A 17795-nucleotide genomic window follows, 5' to 3' on the forward strand; every position below is an offset into this window, starting at 1 on the left:
ATCTCTGCACATTTATGCACCGAGGCATCAAGCTATTGTATTTCATCCTTTCAGTCTCCCATCCAGAGCAGTGGCTGACAAAGCAGCAGCAATCTTCACAGGCAATGAAAATTGACAGAGCTTTGCATCTCTGAAGCAGCTATTATAGGTGTTTGTTATTGTGCACTTGGATTGCATGTGTAGGGGTCTGGTAATTTAGTTACCCCTTTAAGAAAATAGTACCCTAGTATTTGACCAGCTATGTGGGCCTAATTGATGTTGAAAAGCTGGTCCTTAGCCTCATCAGGGAAGTAAGCCCTTGTTTACATGGCTGTATGTAAGAATATATAAATGACCACACACATGCTCAGGGTCCATTTTGTTACACCCCTTACCTGATCAGGCAGGAAGTGTTCAGTGGAACCTAGACAGGTCAGGTCTAGAAAATAGAACTATATTCTCTAGGAGTGGGCATATTTGCCCAGTGTTTATAAATGACACTACATGTACAGTATTTGATCTTATTTGATCTATTTTCTCTATTTTTCTATTGCAGGCTTGCCTGGTACAGTAGCAGATCTAGAAAAAAGAAGGCAAACTTTCGGAAAAAACTTTATACCTCCAAAGAAGCCAAAAACTTTCTTACAACTAGTATGGGAAGCCCTTCAAGACGTGACACTGATTATCCTGGAAATTGCAGCCATTATATCCCTCGGCCTCTCTTTTTATCGGCCTCCTGGAGGAGAAACTGAAGGTAGGTCTGAAATGGAGATGCTATTAGTCTGCTTTTTATTTCATTTGTGGCTTCCAAATGAATTAGATTCTTTTTTTTTTACAAAAAAATCGGATTTTTTTTTTGTGGAAAAAAAACCCTCAAATTTTTCGCGATTTATTATGTCAGAATAGGGATGGGCGATTTTTTTCCACTTTGTTTTGCTGCGGAAATGATGCCCAAAGAAGTGTCAAAATAATGTTGCCACGCATGCCGGCGGCAAATTTTTGGTGAAACAAAATGGGTCAAATTCACCCAAGCCTACCGGAGAATGCAAAATGTCAGACCTGTATATGTCAGTGGGAAAAGTCCCAGAAATATCTGGAGTTTTCTGGCTGAAAATCTGAAAATTTGTACGTTTCCATTTTTCAATGATTTTTTTCCCGAACTTGAATTTTTCTGGAAAATGTAGTAATAAATAACGGGAAATAACCAGTGTGGATTTGGTAGGAGTATATTTCAGAAAATAATGAGATGAATTTGGATTTTGATAAATAACCCCATAGGTTTGAATATAAATTATAAGACACAAGTGGAAATTGAGAATTCTGGTGCTGGATGACAAACTCTTATTCGGTAAAAAAAAAAAAAAACCTCACTTGAATCCAAATAAGCAGGGTAGAAAAACAGGAGGTGTGTTAGTCCAATGCATTGATTGGCTTAATGCCTCCCTGTTGCCCTGTAATTACGATAATTGCTATTGTTATGATTCAGAAGAATCTGTGTGTAAGTTTTCTGTTTGTGCACTTGCTATTTCTTCTGGAGTCTAGCTCTGAATAAAGACGTTAATCTGTTTAATTGCTGCCTATCCTGCACATCGCAACAAGTACAAATTATCTACAGTGTTTGGTGTAAAAACTCAGAATCACTAATTCAGAAATTAGCAGGATCTGAGAGATCAAAGAGAATACATGACAAATCTATCATCTCAACCCTGTCAACATTGGGTGGCACACAAACGTAGTCATTCCAATCTCCCATAGACTTCCAAGGCAGTAGTATAGTTATAGTAGGTACTAGATATATTATCTTGCCTGAGTACCAATGCCAGGTCTGGCTTTAGTGTAGGACAGGGAGGGGAATTTCCCTGGCTTCTCAACATTATAGGGACCATTGGGAGAGGAAACACAAATAGGTATAGGACATGCAACCCATTACCACCTAGAAATGCTGGGACGATTACTTCAGAAAAAGGATTTAGAGTGCTATTACATCATTTCGCCCACTGATGTCATCGCCTCACCCTTGATGTCATTACTTTGCCCCCTGTGACATCAGCTCCTGTCCCCAGTCCAGAAAGGGAGACAGGAAAAGGTGGCAACTCTAGTGCTGGTTGACCCAAGGTCACTACAGGTTTGGGTTGAAATTTGGCTAACCATTGGGTTGGGTCTGGGTCAGACAAGGAAAGTACACTCCTCCTCTGCTCCCAAGATTCCCTGCCTTGGAACCAGAAGCACATATGGAAGTAGCGTACACAACATGGCAACATTTTAAGGGTTAGGGTCATACGCAAGTTTTTCATGACCCGAACATCTCTACACAACAGGGATAAGGAAACATTTTAACAGATAAAGATTAGGAATGCAAGAGAAAAAAGAGGGCTTTTGCTCAGTTCAGCTCGTCTAAAGTATATGTTTCAGTCGTCAAGGGGTTAACGCTAAAACATTTTATGGAACTTTGCCAATACGAGCATTATTAGTTAAATATATATATATAAGAGCAGTCCATCCCGAGACTAAATATCTGCTCACCCATTGAACACATTGACCCGGGTGTGTATGAACCCCGGGTCCCGCTCCTGGGTCAGCTGTTGCTGCTAACTTGCTGAGGAAATTCAAGCAGGGGAAAAGCCTACTCACCAAATGAAGAGGGTGGCCGGGTGCATCGCCCTGAGCCCGTAGCTTGAGGTGAGTTGCAATTAGTACAAAGTCGACGAGCACTCCAAGTCCACACAGAAGGTAAAATCAAGAATTTATTTTAACAGAGATTAGGAATGCACCATATTCAGGATCCAATTTAAGATCTGGTCAGACCCGTAGGGTTTGGCTTTGGATTTTGTGTAACTAAAGTGACGTGATGTTAAATCTCTGGGCAACTGAATACAATAATTTCTTTATTTATTTATTTGAATATGGAGATTAGAATTTGATCCAGTTTAGTTAAATCTATCATGAAGTAGCAGAATAGAGATATAAGTAGAGGGTCTCTATGTAGGCCAGTAAGGTCATTGTAAATGCTGAGTAACATAAGGTGTATATGTACAGCAGTCCTAATAAATAAAGCAGCCAATAAAGGCAGCACAGAATAGCTGTATTTCTAGCCCTTGATTTGTGTTTGGGGATGGCAACAGAACTTGTTTTAGGCAGGTGAGTGAAGACAAAGCATAGATAAAGCCACGCTGTGCAGCCAGGGTGTGTGTAGTAAGTTGGACTACATCTCTTAAGGTCCAACAGAGAAAGTAAAATCATGTGCCCAATCTCTTTTTGAGCTAAACGTAATGGACGTTAAATGGATTTATGCTTAGGGTTGTCACCTGTCTTACCTGCCAGATCTGATCAAGAGGGGCAGGTGGGGGGGAGCAGAGCTAATGATATTGGGGTGGGGTGATGAGGGGCAGGGCTATGATGCAGTGATTGGCTGACTTACTTAACAATCAGGCATAGTTCTGTTTAGAGTTTAGGACCCCTAGAATACAGAAGGCAGTTTGAACCAGACAGCCTACACTGTATGGTTCAATATGAGACAGTTAGCTACCCTACTTATTATCTATACAGTATATAAGGCAGGGCTGATTGGGATGAACCCAAGATGGTCCCATTAGGACTAACCTATTGGGAGATCACCTGGCACAGACTGTCCAACACTGAAATTGGGATTTCTATTTGAACAAGAGATTGGCAGTATCACAACAGTTATTTGGTTATTCTTTTTGTCAGTTTCATGGCAGATGCCTTAGTAACAGATGCACATAGGCACTGGAATTATATAGCACAATATATGAATGGGGAGACGGGAAAGGTGACAGGGTTAATACGTGAAAGGTTTGAGCTGGGTGTTGAGGAGGAGGAAGCTATAGATGATAGTAAAAGCTATAACTAAGCTGAGGGAGTAAAACAGGCAGATATATTAAAAGGGCAGAGATAAAGTAATATGAGGACAAGGTCTGACAGATCATATGGCTACAATACATCCAGAGACTGAGACTGAAGGGAAGAGGTTGTGAGCTACAAACCATAGAAATGGAATGAAAGGCAGATACAATTATAGAGGCAGGAATAGGGCAGACAAAACAGCATATGAAAGGATGGCTGGTAACAGACAATGTAGAGAATTGAAAGTAAGTGTGACACATATAAAGCCATTAACCTCTTTTATATCTAACATGTCAGATGGGAGAGGATAATAAGCCACATGGCAGGGAAGAGCAAAGGGTGAAATTCTCTGACAATCCAAGACCTTAGGATGCATTTTTGGTTCCGCACCAGTTTTTAGAAAACTATTCTGTGACCCTTAACATGACTCCAGAAAACTGTCGAACTAATCAGCCTGCTCACTGTTTAACAAGCCCAGCTATTCTCACACTCAGCCTGCCATCCATCTGTAATATAATCAATATTTAACTGGAAATGCAACTTTTAAAAAAATATTGAAAGTCTATTTTTGACAGAATATCAACATGTTCAGGGAAGCAAATCTGGCAGCTCTTCTGTCAAATCTGTCCCCACTCCTAACCATTGTTCAGATCAGCCAACCTCATGTGCCTTCATAACAACTTCTGATTTGTGACCACCTCTGAGCTTAGCCGAGAGCCCACTGAGCATGTGCAGTGCCACTGACACTCCTAACACAATCCAAGATGGTGAGCTCCTGTGCACAAATGGAAGGCAAAGATCTTTACTACTATAGAGATTACAAACCTTTAGGGTGATGCAGCAAGTTCAGTATATAAAAATGCCACATTCCTATCCATATTTATTTTAAGGGTTTATTTCTCCTTTGAGCCCTGTTATGTGCCAGACCTTAGTCAAAGCACCACATACAATAATAGCCACTGTACAGCTGTAAGGGTCCAATTTTCTGCTTCTAGAATATGCTTGTGCTTGCTTGTTATTAATAAATGAGCCGTTGGGTATTTGAACATACAGAATGTTTGCTCGCCACGCTAAAATACACATACACAACCCAAATAGCCACGTCCCTTCTTAGATGAAAGATCAGAGCGCCAGTATAAAAGTATAATTAAATGCTTACTCTGGAATTGCTGGAACCTATTATTTTAGAAAACAGAAGCATTTCGATGACAACTGGAAATGTATTGGTTGCACTGTTCCTCCGAATATGAGGATTAGCGCATGGAAGATTAACCACAACTTCACCCGTCCTAATCCCTCGGCTGTTATTGGGCCGTACCTTGGAATCATTTGTTTTAATGCCCTGAAAGTGCTGAGGAGACAGAGATCAAAAAAAGAACAAAAACCACTGAGACACTGAGTGGCATACACTTTCTGTTGCAGACAAATCTGGGAATACATTTTACATGGGGAAAAAGTAAGTGATTTGCAGAAGCCGATTTTCACTACAGACATTCTTATTATATAATATAATTATATTTTATATAATTTTATACAAATATGACAAAGTGCAAGAAACAAACATTTGTTATTCTGCACAGCCTATCTATATCCAGTTTTATTATTACACTCTACTGCTCCTTTAAAGAGATACTGACACCAGAAATTAAATATTTTTTAAATCTATGATAATATTGCATTTGAAAGCCAGTTATAACTTTGCCATAAAGTATTTGCACAATGCTTTTACATTACCTGTCTGATCCTCCATGTTCCTTTATGAGGGGGCTGCCATATTTGTGCAGCAGGAGTCCGTTAGCATTAGAAACTCTAACAACTCTTAACTCTGACAAATTGAGAAGGGACAGTCAGGTTGACAAAACAGACAGGTTTAGGAACTTCAAGTAACAATTACTTACAAAACAAACCTCTCAGCAAAAAATGATCAACATGACCTATAGGTAACTTTTAATATACTTTCATATTTTAAAAAGTAGTTTTTTAGTGTCAGTATTACTTTAAGGTGTGTGTACCTGTTTATAGCAGGCATTTGGCCTCCAGCCTGATTGTTATAGTCTATGGTATTGCCACTGTTACAGCTCTTGCACTTGTTCCTAGCCCTTAATAAATGGTATATATATATATATATATATATATATATATATATATATATATATATATATATATATATATATATATATATAGAAAGAAGATCAGCACTCACTGTAGTTTTGGTGAATTCGTGTTGATTTATTTGTCAAAAATCACATCTTATCCGACGTTTCGGTCCCGCATGGGGACCTTTCTCAAGGGTTGAGCTTGAGAAAGGTCCCCATGCGGGACCGAAACGTCGGATAAGATTTGATTTTTGACAAATAAATCAACACGAATTCACCAAAACTACAGTGAGTGCTGATCTTCTTTCCATATACATGAACCACATTTGGATCGAGCACCACTGGCTTTACTTTTTGGTTTGTGTGCGGGCACTGTGGGACTTCATAAGTCTTGTGAAAATCAGTAGTGGATTTATTCACATTTCGGCCCCTACATCAAAGCCATCATCAGGAATATATATATATATATATATATATATATATATATACATACATATATATATATATATATATATATATATATATATATATATATATATATATATATATTCCTGATGATGGCTTTGATGTAGGGGCCGAAATGTGAATAAATCCACTACTGATTTTCACAAGACTTGTGAGTGCGGTTGTTTTTATAAAACTTAATATCTTGCAACATTTTTACCAGCACCCAGGCATTTTTCCTTATGTTTTTTGAGTGCACCAGAACAGGACTTTGTTTTTTATATATATATATATATATATATATATATATATATATATATATATATATATATATATATATATATATATATATATATATCCATTGGAAGCATTCCATGGGGATTGGGTTTGTTGACACACTGAATACATCAGTCAGTCAGATCAAAATGTTTTATTCATGCTGAGCTATTAAATTGCATAATTTACATAATTTACTTTACAGACTGTAAAGCAGGGATATTTTTGCTACTCTTCGGAGACGCTAAACAGTTTTATGGGGCTTGAAGTGTCTAGTCTTTCTAGGCACTTGGAAGGCATCCTGTAAATATATGTTTCTCTGCTTTCATCCCCTTGAGTTGAGTGACACATTGATTAGTTATGACTTTATTTAAGGTTGGCACAGGTTCCCAATCTATCTGCTCTAAATCCCAGCCACCTGCAGGCAAGCCTTGTTCCTTCTGGTATGAGTGAACTGGGAGTGCCCTGGCTAAACCAGCGCAATTATGCAAATGTTCTCATAAAGGATTTAGTGATGCATTTGCATCCAGGGCCTTGCTTTGCTCTGCACCTCATGCCGGATGTAAAAAAGGACCCGTGCCTTTGGGTGCTATTGGCGGGGCATGATGCAAAGTGCAGAAAAATAAGAAAAAACCCTATCTTGGGATTGAACGTGCTAACTTGTTGTTCAGGCCTACCTACTCAAGCAACCAGGCAACAGTTTCAATGTCAAGCCTAAGTGCTGCAGAACAAAATACAATATAAACTAATGCTGTTCCATGCAGTCCATTTAAAATGAAATGTCTGGGGTACAGACCTTATACTGATAAAGTGACAGAGCAGCCCTCTCATGAGCATCTACTGCTGAATGTCTGGTTTGGGAATAGGAATGAAGAGTGCTATTCATGTGCTGAGATGTCATTATTATTTTAAAGAAAGGGAATGTTACTGATAGGGGAAATTCTCACTAACGTGGTAGGGGCTGGTTCAGGAAGGGTAAGCTCAAGCAGCGGAATAGATTTATTTGTGTCAAACGAATATTTCTCTGAAAACACCATATAACAATATAACAATATTAGCTCAATTTTGAAGCTCTGTTTATTTCTCTTTCCTCTGAGTTCTAGGGCTTAGGTTTATAAAAGTGGTAATGTTTGTACGGGTCTAGTAACTCATAGCAACAAGTCAGAAAGTGGTATTTACTGGTCAGTTGTTTCAAAGCAAACATTGGATTGGTGTTGCTGGATTACTAGACCTGGTGCCATCTGAGTTACATTTATTGCTTCTTTGCAGCAAAATGTTGCGGATAGTACCACCAGGACTAAGTAGACACACAGATAATGCATCAGCATTGGAGGATTGCAGTGATATTTGCAGCCACTTTAGATTGGCATATCTATCCATCTATCTATTATCTATTGATTTATCTGTCCATCCATCTGTTTGTCTATTATCTATCTATTTATTTATCAATGTAGTATATATCTATTATCTATCAGTCTGACTGTCTGTTTTTTAGTATATTTCTATTGATCTATTATCTATTAATCATATATTATTTATCTATTGATTTATTATATATATATATAATACACAAAAGCCATGAATATCTTGTAAATGATATCCTTATAAACGGTAAGTTCTGATGTCATCAGTTATAAACGGTGAGTTCTGATGTCATTTCTGTCACATGATTTACTGAAACTTGTGTATTATAATAAATAAAGTACCCCCAGTTGTAAAATATGAGGATATTAGAAGTTACCTCGGAGTTCCATGACCTTTTTATATGGTCATGAAACTCCTCGGTAACTTATAATATCCTTATATTTTACAAGAGGGGGTACTTTATTCACTATATTATCTATCTATCAGTCTAACTGTCTGTCTGTTATCTTTCTATTGATTTATTATCTATTGATCATCTATCTATTATTTATCTATCAATTTATTATCTATCTATTATCTATGTATCTCTCCAACCGCATGTCTATCCATCGATCAGTCATCTGTCTATCATCTATCAATCTATCGTCTATATATCGATCATCTATCTATCGGTCTGTCTGTCTCTCTATTGTACAGTAAATAGATGTTTAGTGTGTCCAATATACTCATTTTAAGAATTAATATTAATATTAATAACTGTGGCAGGAACTCTGCAGCAGATACTGTAATCTCTTCTCTTGCTGTGTTCAGTTTTGCCCACTTACATTTTCTTGCCCTACACACTGGGACTAGAATTCCAATCTAGATTGATACAAAGACAAGGGCAGACATGTATCCCACCTGCATTCTGGTCTTCATTGGTAATATGTTCCCGAGTGATTGTATTTTTATAGCTTTGCCCTTGACTTTTTCAGGAAATGGATACAACATTAACTACATGAAATCATCCCTCCCCCTCTCTGATTACAGCCCTTAAAATCTAATGGCAACCACTAAATCCTCATGCCAGGGTGACCTTCAGAGGGGTGTACCTGATAACATGGCACAGTGCCCAAACCAGCCTTAGGAATCAGATCATGGGGTATTACAGAAGCAGGGAGGAACGGCAGAAAGAATTAGTGCTGTGTAGTGTAAGCAAATCAAAAATTCATTAATGATTTCAGCCAGTTTATTTTTAACTTCACCTCCAGTGCATTGTATGAGAGCAAAGCATCCCCTCGGCCCTTCCCAGCCTGGATGCAGTGCACAGAGAATGACCAAGGCATGAAGGTTCCGTTTGTTATTAAAAAGATGTATTTTTTGCTGATAACACAATGCTCTTCACTATGATGTATGTAGACTTGAATAGAGTTGGAAACCTAGGTTCCTACTGTTACTAACCCCTTGCCCAGACATGTTTTGAAATGACTGTCATGACTTGAAGTGTCACCATGTGATCACAATGGAATAATCATTTTATTGACTATGATTCAGTCCAGTTATAAAAGGGAACACATTTCAAGTATCAGCTGAGATGTACCCATAGAATTCATTTGGAGGAATCTTTCAATCACCACTTGGTCTATAGGTACATACAGTAGGTGCTCGGAATTCGGTTTTGGTTGCTTGCAAGTTAGAGAGCAAAGGGGCCAGTGTCGGACTGGAACACCAGGGGCCCACCCAAAAATGTTAGACCAGGGGCCTACCAAAAGACCTTAGATCAGGGGCCCACTCTCAGTACTAGTCCAGGCATATGTGGGAAATCCCACTACCTGTCTGCCAACATTAGCAATATGATTAGAATTAGCTCACTGCCTACTAGAGAAAGCCATAGCTGCAGGCATCACATCAGCTGTAGCTGTTACAAGCAAAGTGGCAAGTGCAAGAGATACATTAAAATTGACGAGAGAACATTCTTCAAGTGCCAAGAAAGTTTCAGAAAGATAAGAGGCTCTAGATCTTCTAGTTGGCCATGTTTGTTTGCCATTGCAATTTCACTACAAGTTTTTATGAGCAAGTGGTTTTAAAAACATTTTTGTTGTGGGCCCAATATTTTCTAGTTCCTTCACTGGTGGTTTTGGTTATCCAGTCTCTGAAAGGCATAACCTAGGTCCAGTGATGCAGGTTAGAAGCTCAGAATTTCCCCAGTGATAAATGCTTTGAAGAAAGGTCTCACTACAAGCAAATTGGGGAACCACAAGAAAAAAAAGCCAGTCTGTCCCAACCTTACAGTATATACAAAGAAGAAGTTTTGTGCTGTTCCTGGTACATATACGTATTTTATACCCTTACCCCCTAAAAACTCGAAAGAATGTTAACAGATCCATTAACACATTATCAGCCTCATTTAAATCTAAGCCTCATTTTTATCTAAAGAGGGGTGGTAGATGGATGGCATGTAGGCATCACCTGGAATATCCCTAGCTGCATGTCATTTAGACATACAAGAAAGTTTCAGATCTTCAAGATGTTGGGGAGTAGGGATGGGCGAATTTGACCCGTTTGCCTTCGCCAAAAATTCGCCGCCAGCGAAATGTCACAGACGCCCATTAAAGTCTATGGGCGTCAAAAAAATGTTGTCGCGAGGCGAAATTGTTTTGACGTGCGTCTTTTTTTTTTGTCACACTCCGCAAGTCTATGGGCGTAATGTTTTGGGCGAAACAAGGCGAAAAAATTTGCCCATCCCTATTGGGGAGCCCTTTGTTAGCACCTGTCTATGGCAGACATGCATCTGATTGTACTGCACTCTGCACCCTACTCCAGCTTGCACCACCAATCACACAGTGACAAGTGCTCCATGAATGGGCTGCAGCTTTGTGTCCTTTAGCACTTGAGCACTTGCACTTGTGCGACTGGTAAATGAAAACTGTTTTCACTTTTTTAATTGACTCATGAGCCAGGTTTTATAACAATTGAACCTAAGCCACTTGCACATGGACAGCAATGAACATCCACATTGCTAAAATGCATGCAAAATGTGGCTCCTTTTTTCATGGTTTTGTGGCTCAGTTATTCTTTCAAAAGTTTTGTTTTATTGCAAAAGACTCATTCCTCCGATGGTTTTGCAGGCTGTGGTGGTACGGCATCAGGAGCAGAAGATGAAGGAGAAGCAGAAGCTGGCTGGATTGAAGGAGCTGCCATCCTCTTGTCTGTTGTCTGTGTTGTACTTGTCACTGCCTTCAATGACTGGAGCAAAGAAAAGCAATTCAGGGGCCTCCAAAGCCGTATTGAACAAGAACAAAAATTTACAGTGGTCCGTGGTAGTCAGGTCATTCAGATCCCTGTGTCGGAGATGGTGGTTGGAGACATTGCACAAGTTAAATATGGTACGTGCCAGTGTTTTTAAGACTTTTGTTTCAACTATAACACTCCTTAATGATGCATCTGGCACATGTCACACCCTATACCCTAACAAATGTTGAGAGATGGGCACAGGTGCAGATGCCAAATGTCTAGCTTCTTAAATGAAATGAATATATTTTGCTTAACAATTATTTAATGATGTGCCTTTTGCTTTTCATAATAGGTGATCTTCTTCCTACTGACGGCATATTTATTCAGGGAAATGACCTGAAAATCGATGAGAGTTCTTTAACCGGTGAATCTGACCAAGTCCGCAAGTCTGTAGATAAGGACCCAATGTTACTCTCTGGTAAATAGGATACTTCTGTTAGCAACAGTTGAAAATATTCTCTATGTACTGTGGAACTATTAGATATATTTTTGCATGTGGCATGAACATTTTCTCTTTTATTTCAAGGTTAGATGGCTGGTTTTCCATAATAAATTCTGTTATTAAATGACTTGGGAATGCTATAGGTGGTGTTTCCAGAGCAGTACTTGCTGCTAGTCACTCTAGGAATGGCAAATACACAAATTCAATGCTAGCCTGTGGTCAGCTTTAGAGTAAAATTCTTTATGATGGCACCGCGACACTTGCTGGGGCAGCCAATGGCTGTGAGCCTTGCAGCAACATCAGCAAAATTTAAAGAAATTGGTGCAAGATGCCAATAAAAAATGTGTAAGCGCAACTAAAAAAAAAAGTAAACAATGATAATTAGGAAGAGAATACTCACAGTTCACCCCTCTGTTGGTGCATAGATATATAAAGCAAAAATAAAAGTTGTGAGGTTCTCCAAAAAATCAACCAAAAACGATTGATTAAAAGTACAAAACATTTATTGGGACATAACAGATGAAAGCCTAATGCGTTTTGTGCCTATTGGGATACTTATGAGTGAGTGCCAGAATAGGCACGGAACGCATTAGGCTTTCATCTATGTCCCAATAAATGTTTTTGTACTTTTAACCATTTTTGCTCAATCATAGGTATGGTATGAAGACTACTCAGTGTAGCAAGCACCTCTCCAGAGCAGCTACAAATAGAACCATACTTGGTGCTGTTTGGTAATAGCCTTAGCTATCGCATAAAAATCTAGCAACTTGACATATACTGTATATTTTTGTATATAAAAATATTTAGGTTGGTGAAATGCACAGATAACTTTTTCCATTTCAAGTCAGGCTGTGGAATCAGGTCATCCCCTGCCTGGAGACAAGAGCACAGCTCCACTTCAATGTATCCCTCCCCTACCAGGAATATTCCACTCAAACAGTACTGAAAACCTTGCAGAGAAGCTCGTTCAACCTTAAAATCTGTGAATAACCTGGTTTTGCATGGAGAATTAATAGAGATGAAGAGATTCAAAGCATTATATGCCATTATCTGGCTAGCACTTCCATAGGGGTAATCTGCTAAACAACAATGTACTCTGTGTACTATTTTCTGGGTGCATACAGTATATTGTATACAGAGTATCAATTGCTATTTTGCTTAACTTTATCCTCACTGAAGAGTATTCGCCTGTGCTGTAAATTTGGCCCTGGGCATATCCTATTCCTGTAGCCAAGCCTATATACTGTATATACAATACAAGGCGTGCCTTACCAAAACCTCCAAGCCTATGTCCAGCTACTAATGCCAGTATTGTGGTGCTATAGATGAGCAGCTGGAAATGGCAGTCCAGTTCTCTCGTCATTCCTTACTTCAGTAATGTGCAAGGTGTATTACAGGTTTACACATATATATATATTTACACCTTTTGCATTTCGCATTTCAGGTACTCATGTGATGGAAGGCTCAGGGAGAATGCTCGTCACAGCTGTAGGTGTAAATTCTCAGACCGGAATCATCTTCACCTTGTTAGGAGCCAGCGAAGCAGAGGATGAAAAGAAGGATAAGAAAGGTGGGTGGCTACCATGGAGAACCTCTGACACATTCATCAGAATCAAACTGGATATGTGTAGATTATGAAGAACCGTTTTTTGAAACCAGTTTGGCTTCTTACAAACATGCCTTATTTCAGCTTTCAGAAGGTTGCATTTACTGGCTTACTATTACTAAAACTCTGATTGGACACTATTGGTTGCTCCTTTTATTAAATTCCCCTAAAAGAATTTACAAAAAATGGGCAGAAAGTCAAGCAATCAGTCTCTCTAAAATGTTCTCAATCACTGCACATTGCCACAACCATTGATTCATATTCTGTGTATCACTGCATCTTTAGGGACAGTTTTAGAACAGGGCAGTTGCCCTGGGTCTCCAGTTTCATTGAGAATACTCAGCAGTGCATATAACTATACTGATAAATATTTGTAGTGTTTACATCAGGGATGTCCATTTTGAGTCATTGGCTGTCAGACTAATAGGTATTGTTCCACAGCTGGAACTCACGCTGGACAATACTACGTTGTTTGCCGTCATGTTTGAGCCCACCCTCTTCCTGAATTGTCCTGGGACCCCTATTCTATTCTGGCCCTGGAATCAAGCCCACCTGTCTTCCATTAAGCATCTTTCCATTGTTAACATTTATTTTTATTTTGTTTTTAATCATTACAACACAGGTGTGACAAAGGAGGAAGGACCACAGCTACAAGGTAGTGTAAGAATAATAATACTGTAGGATTAGATTTGTACCACTTATGTAGTGTTTAAGGATTTAACCTCCTTCCTTGATTGGCCCATGCTATTTTAAACTATATGGCATGCTCTGGCTCATCCTCGATAAAGCAAAAGGAACTGACCTACAAAAAAGGAAAGCATGTGGATGCATCTTTATTCCTTCAGTATCTGAAATTACTCTAAATATTTCTTATAAAGAAGAAACTGTCTGTATTGAAGAATTTAAAAATATGCTCCCGAAGTCTCATTTAGTTGTTCAACTTCCCTGTGGTGCTATAATTTCCCTGGATGCCTGCAGAAATAGGAAGAGCACTCACATAGTATTCTATGCACCCATTTATTAGTAATATGGAAGTTGACACAGTTGCAATAGTAAGAGGAGGAACACTTTTACTTGTTCATAATTGATGCCACAAACAATGGGGATTAAAGGAGAAGGAAAGGCTTCGTACACTTGGGGGTGCATAATGTTAGGCACCCCCAAGTGATTGTATTGACTTACCTGAAACCCCAGGCCGGTGCTCCTATCAGCAGAAAACTGCACCGGCCCACGGAGCAATCCTCTTCCAGCTTCTTCTTTCTTCAAATTTCCTGGGGCAGACGCATACACAGTTGAACGAAATAGCTGACTTTTTTGTTAAAGTTCGGCTTTTCGTTCTACTGCGCATCGACGGAAGAAGATCTCTCCGTGGTGCTCACTGGTACAACCCCGGGTTGGTGCCATTTTCTGCTGATAGGAGCACCGGCCCGGGGTTTCAGGTGATTCAATACAATCACTTGGGGTGCCTAACATTTGGCACCCCAAAGTGTACGAAGCCTTTCCTCCTTCTTTTAGTCTCTTGCATTTAAAGGGGACCCGTCACCCAACAAATTATTCAGAATGCTATTTTATAACATTAGTCAAGCAAAATGAACTTTAATTACACTGTATAAATTATTTGAATCTTGTTTCCTTCAGTCTGGGAATTCAAAATTATAGCAAGCAGGCAGGAGCCATTTTGTGGACACTGTTATTAAGACAAGCCTTGCATCTTCTCAGAATCTTGTTTGTGCACCAGAATGGGGGACCTGATGTCCATCCCCATGTCCTGGTTACACAATTAAATAGTGAAGAGAACGGGGGAATGTGGGGAGAGCAGTGACACGTAGGAAGTGCTGAATGGAAAGTGAAAGTTATTGTCTGCCCCGCCTCTATGCCTAAGGCATAAAGGAGGGGCAGACAATATTTGATTGACAGCTGAGATCTTTAAATGAGCTTACAACAGCTATGAATGATTCAATAAAAAATAGAAATTGGATTTCATGTTTAATTTGAAAAGGACTTTTATTATACAAATTTTTGTATCTGGGTGACAGGTCCACTTTAATGCTGTGTGGCTGTGGTTCCTATTTCTTTACCACCAAGAGGACCAGATATCAGTATACTAAATGTTTAAGGGGGTACTTGGATGATGATATTATCCAATAAATAGGAGACCCTAGGAGCAATAAAATCTCTTGGAAGGTTGCATCTCCCTAACAAGTACAAGTGGTACAAACTAGATATATAGACATTATTAAGGTGACCTTGAGCTGATTCCCTGGGGCCTTGTCTTCATTCACATGTGCTGTTTTGTGTCGGGTGCACCTGAAGAACAAGGTCTAACAGAATTGTCAAGGTGTACTAAATGCAACAGTACAGGAATGAATACATTTGTGTGGGAGAACCCTCTAGCACAGTGGTCCCTCAACATTTTGCTCACCTCCCTTTGATGGTGCCCACAGTGGCCTCAAAGCAGCTCATTTTTCAATGCCTGGCTTAAAGGCAAGTTTTGGAAACATATAAAACAAGTTTACTTCCAAACCGAGGCCTCCCCAGGAACATTTTTCATGCTTGTGTGGCTCCAACCTTTTACATGTGGTTAGCACCTCCAAGTCTGTGGGGGTTCTCCAAAAACATTTCCAATATGTTCTTCATGCAAAGTCTACAGACTGCCAAACTGTAAAGTTACCAGTTTCCATTGATTGGAATGACCAAAACTGGCCAACCTTCTGACTGTTGTTGAGTTATTGGGAGTAGTTTCACCAGAACATTGAATATCCCATGGATAGAGTAAAGCTGGCCATACATGGGCAAATTTAGCTGCCAATTCAGCCCCTTTATATGAAGTTGGTAACTTGTCTGCCATGTATAGGCCCTCCCCGATGTATCCAGAAAATATTGATGTGGCCCTCAGTGGGTCTGCATAGACTCTCATTATTATTGGATCAGCCTCATTTGGCCCAGGATGTAGGTGGCCAAATAAAGCAAAGATGCTTTCAAACATACAGATCTTATTCTGTATGGCTAGCATAAGGCAGGAGATCAACATTAGTGCTGTCTAAATGGATATACTTCTAAAAAAAACCCACCTCCAGTCTCCGTTATTATTGTACATTACAAACATCACATTGTTCTTTATAAGTTGATTTGTTGCATACTCCATATGTGAATTGACTTCAGCAGCTGCATTCATGTTCCTTTTTGGTTATTTTCATTTTCTTTGTTTCTTCAAATTTATCACACAGTTGGCTCCACCCATCCACCCTCTCATCCTCCTGCAGCCACAGATGGTGCCGCAGGAGCAAACGCTATTGATAATGCAAATGCCAGCTTAGTGAATGGTACGTTCAGAGTTGTTCCCCATGATGCATTGCTGTTTTGATGAATCTTTGTTCTACGAAAAACCTGAGCCTTTCCTGCTAGTGCCAGAAATATGTGTATAAGTCTCCATTAATAATGAAAAGGTTCATGCTGTGCAGCGGGAATTCTTAGTTGATGGTTTCTAAAAGGGAATTTATTTCTTTGCTCTGCAATCTTGGAAACCTCTGTCTCTGCTGTAAAGACTTGCAGTTGGGCACTAGCCTGTTGTTATTAAGGGACGTACACTAGGGTTGCTCTAACATTTGGCATTAAATAAAGGGATGCAGAGCAACCAATAGCCGGCATTGATATCCATGTACTCCAGGCATATTTCAATTAGTCAGACTGCATATCTGTCAATGAGAGGAGAAATTATAAGGTTGTCCAAATCTATTCTTTAAGGGCCGCTGACAGGTGAATATCTGCAGACTAGAGACAGGTAACAAATTAATTTCCAACTGCTGCCAAAATCCCATTATATCAAAGGAATTCCGACAAACTATTTCCTTGTGTGCTACAGGCAAGGAATGAGATAAATCGTTGATAAGGGATAAGGGCTTGTGTACAGTACTGAGCATTGTCAGCTGGCGAGCCTCGATCAAACTAACTTTGGCAGGACCCTTAATTAAGTTCTGTTATAAGCACCCTGGCTCTTTAGAGGCAGCAGCATGATGGTATGATAGCCCTTATCTTCAAAAGCCTGCCAAGATCAGCCATATTGCAAAATTACATTGCACATAGAGATAGATGCTGCCGTTGTCCCACTCTGCACCTTCAACTTAGACCAACTTAGCCCACTAGCCAGGAGCACCTTATAACTTTTAAATACATCTGCATTTATACAGTAGAACCCCCATTTTACGTTTTTTCAGGGGACCAGAAAACAATGGTGTAAAATCCGGGAAAATGTAAATAGGATCGACCTGCAAACTCGAATCGAATTTGAATCGAATTTGATTCGAGTTTTTTCACCAAAAAAAATTAATTTAAAAAGAATACATTTTTTTCAAAAGTCCACCAAACGACTCCAAATCGATTGTAGGAGGTCACAAATTTGGCAGGTTTTAGATGGCAAATAGTTGAATTTGAATTCTTAAAAGGACAGTAC

The 17795-nt window shown here is 39.3% G+C and overlaps 1 protein-coding gene across 9 annotated transcripts in view; it reads left to right on the forward strand.

The window, feature by feature from the left end:
• Positions 1–17795, forward strand: part of atp2b4.S (ATPase, Ca++ transporting, plasma membrane 4 S homeolog) — a 199373-nt gene that overhangs the window by 134489 nt on the left and 47089 nt on the right. For 4 of the 9 annotated variants that reach the window (XM_018261286.2, XM_041561677.1, XM_018261285.2 and 1 more), the window contains exons 3-6: positions 536–733; positions 11132–11389; positions 11590–11715; positions 13184–13309. In XM_018261286.2, the coding sequence (XP_018116775.1) occupies positions 536–733; positions 11132–11389; positions 11590–11715; positions 13184–13309 (708 nt within the window). Of the gene's footprint in view, positions 1–535; positions 734–11131; positions 11390–11589; positions 11716–13183; positions 13310–13967; positions 14001–16572; positions 16669–17795 lie in introns of all 9 variants that reach the window. The other 5 variants (XM_041561674.1, XM_041561673.1, XM_041561672.1 and 2 more) reach the window with 2 other exon arrangements.

The sequence above is a fragment of the Xenopus laevis genome, chromosome 4S, assembly GCF_017654675.1.
Source record: "Xenopus laevis strain J_2021 chromosome 4S, Xenopus_laevis_v10.1, whole genome shotgun sequence".
In the NCBI taxonomy this organism is placed as follows: Eukaryota; Metazoa; Chordata; class Amphibia; order Anura; family Pipidae; genus Xenopus; species Xenopus laevis.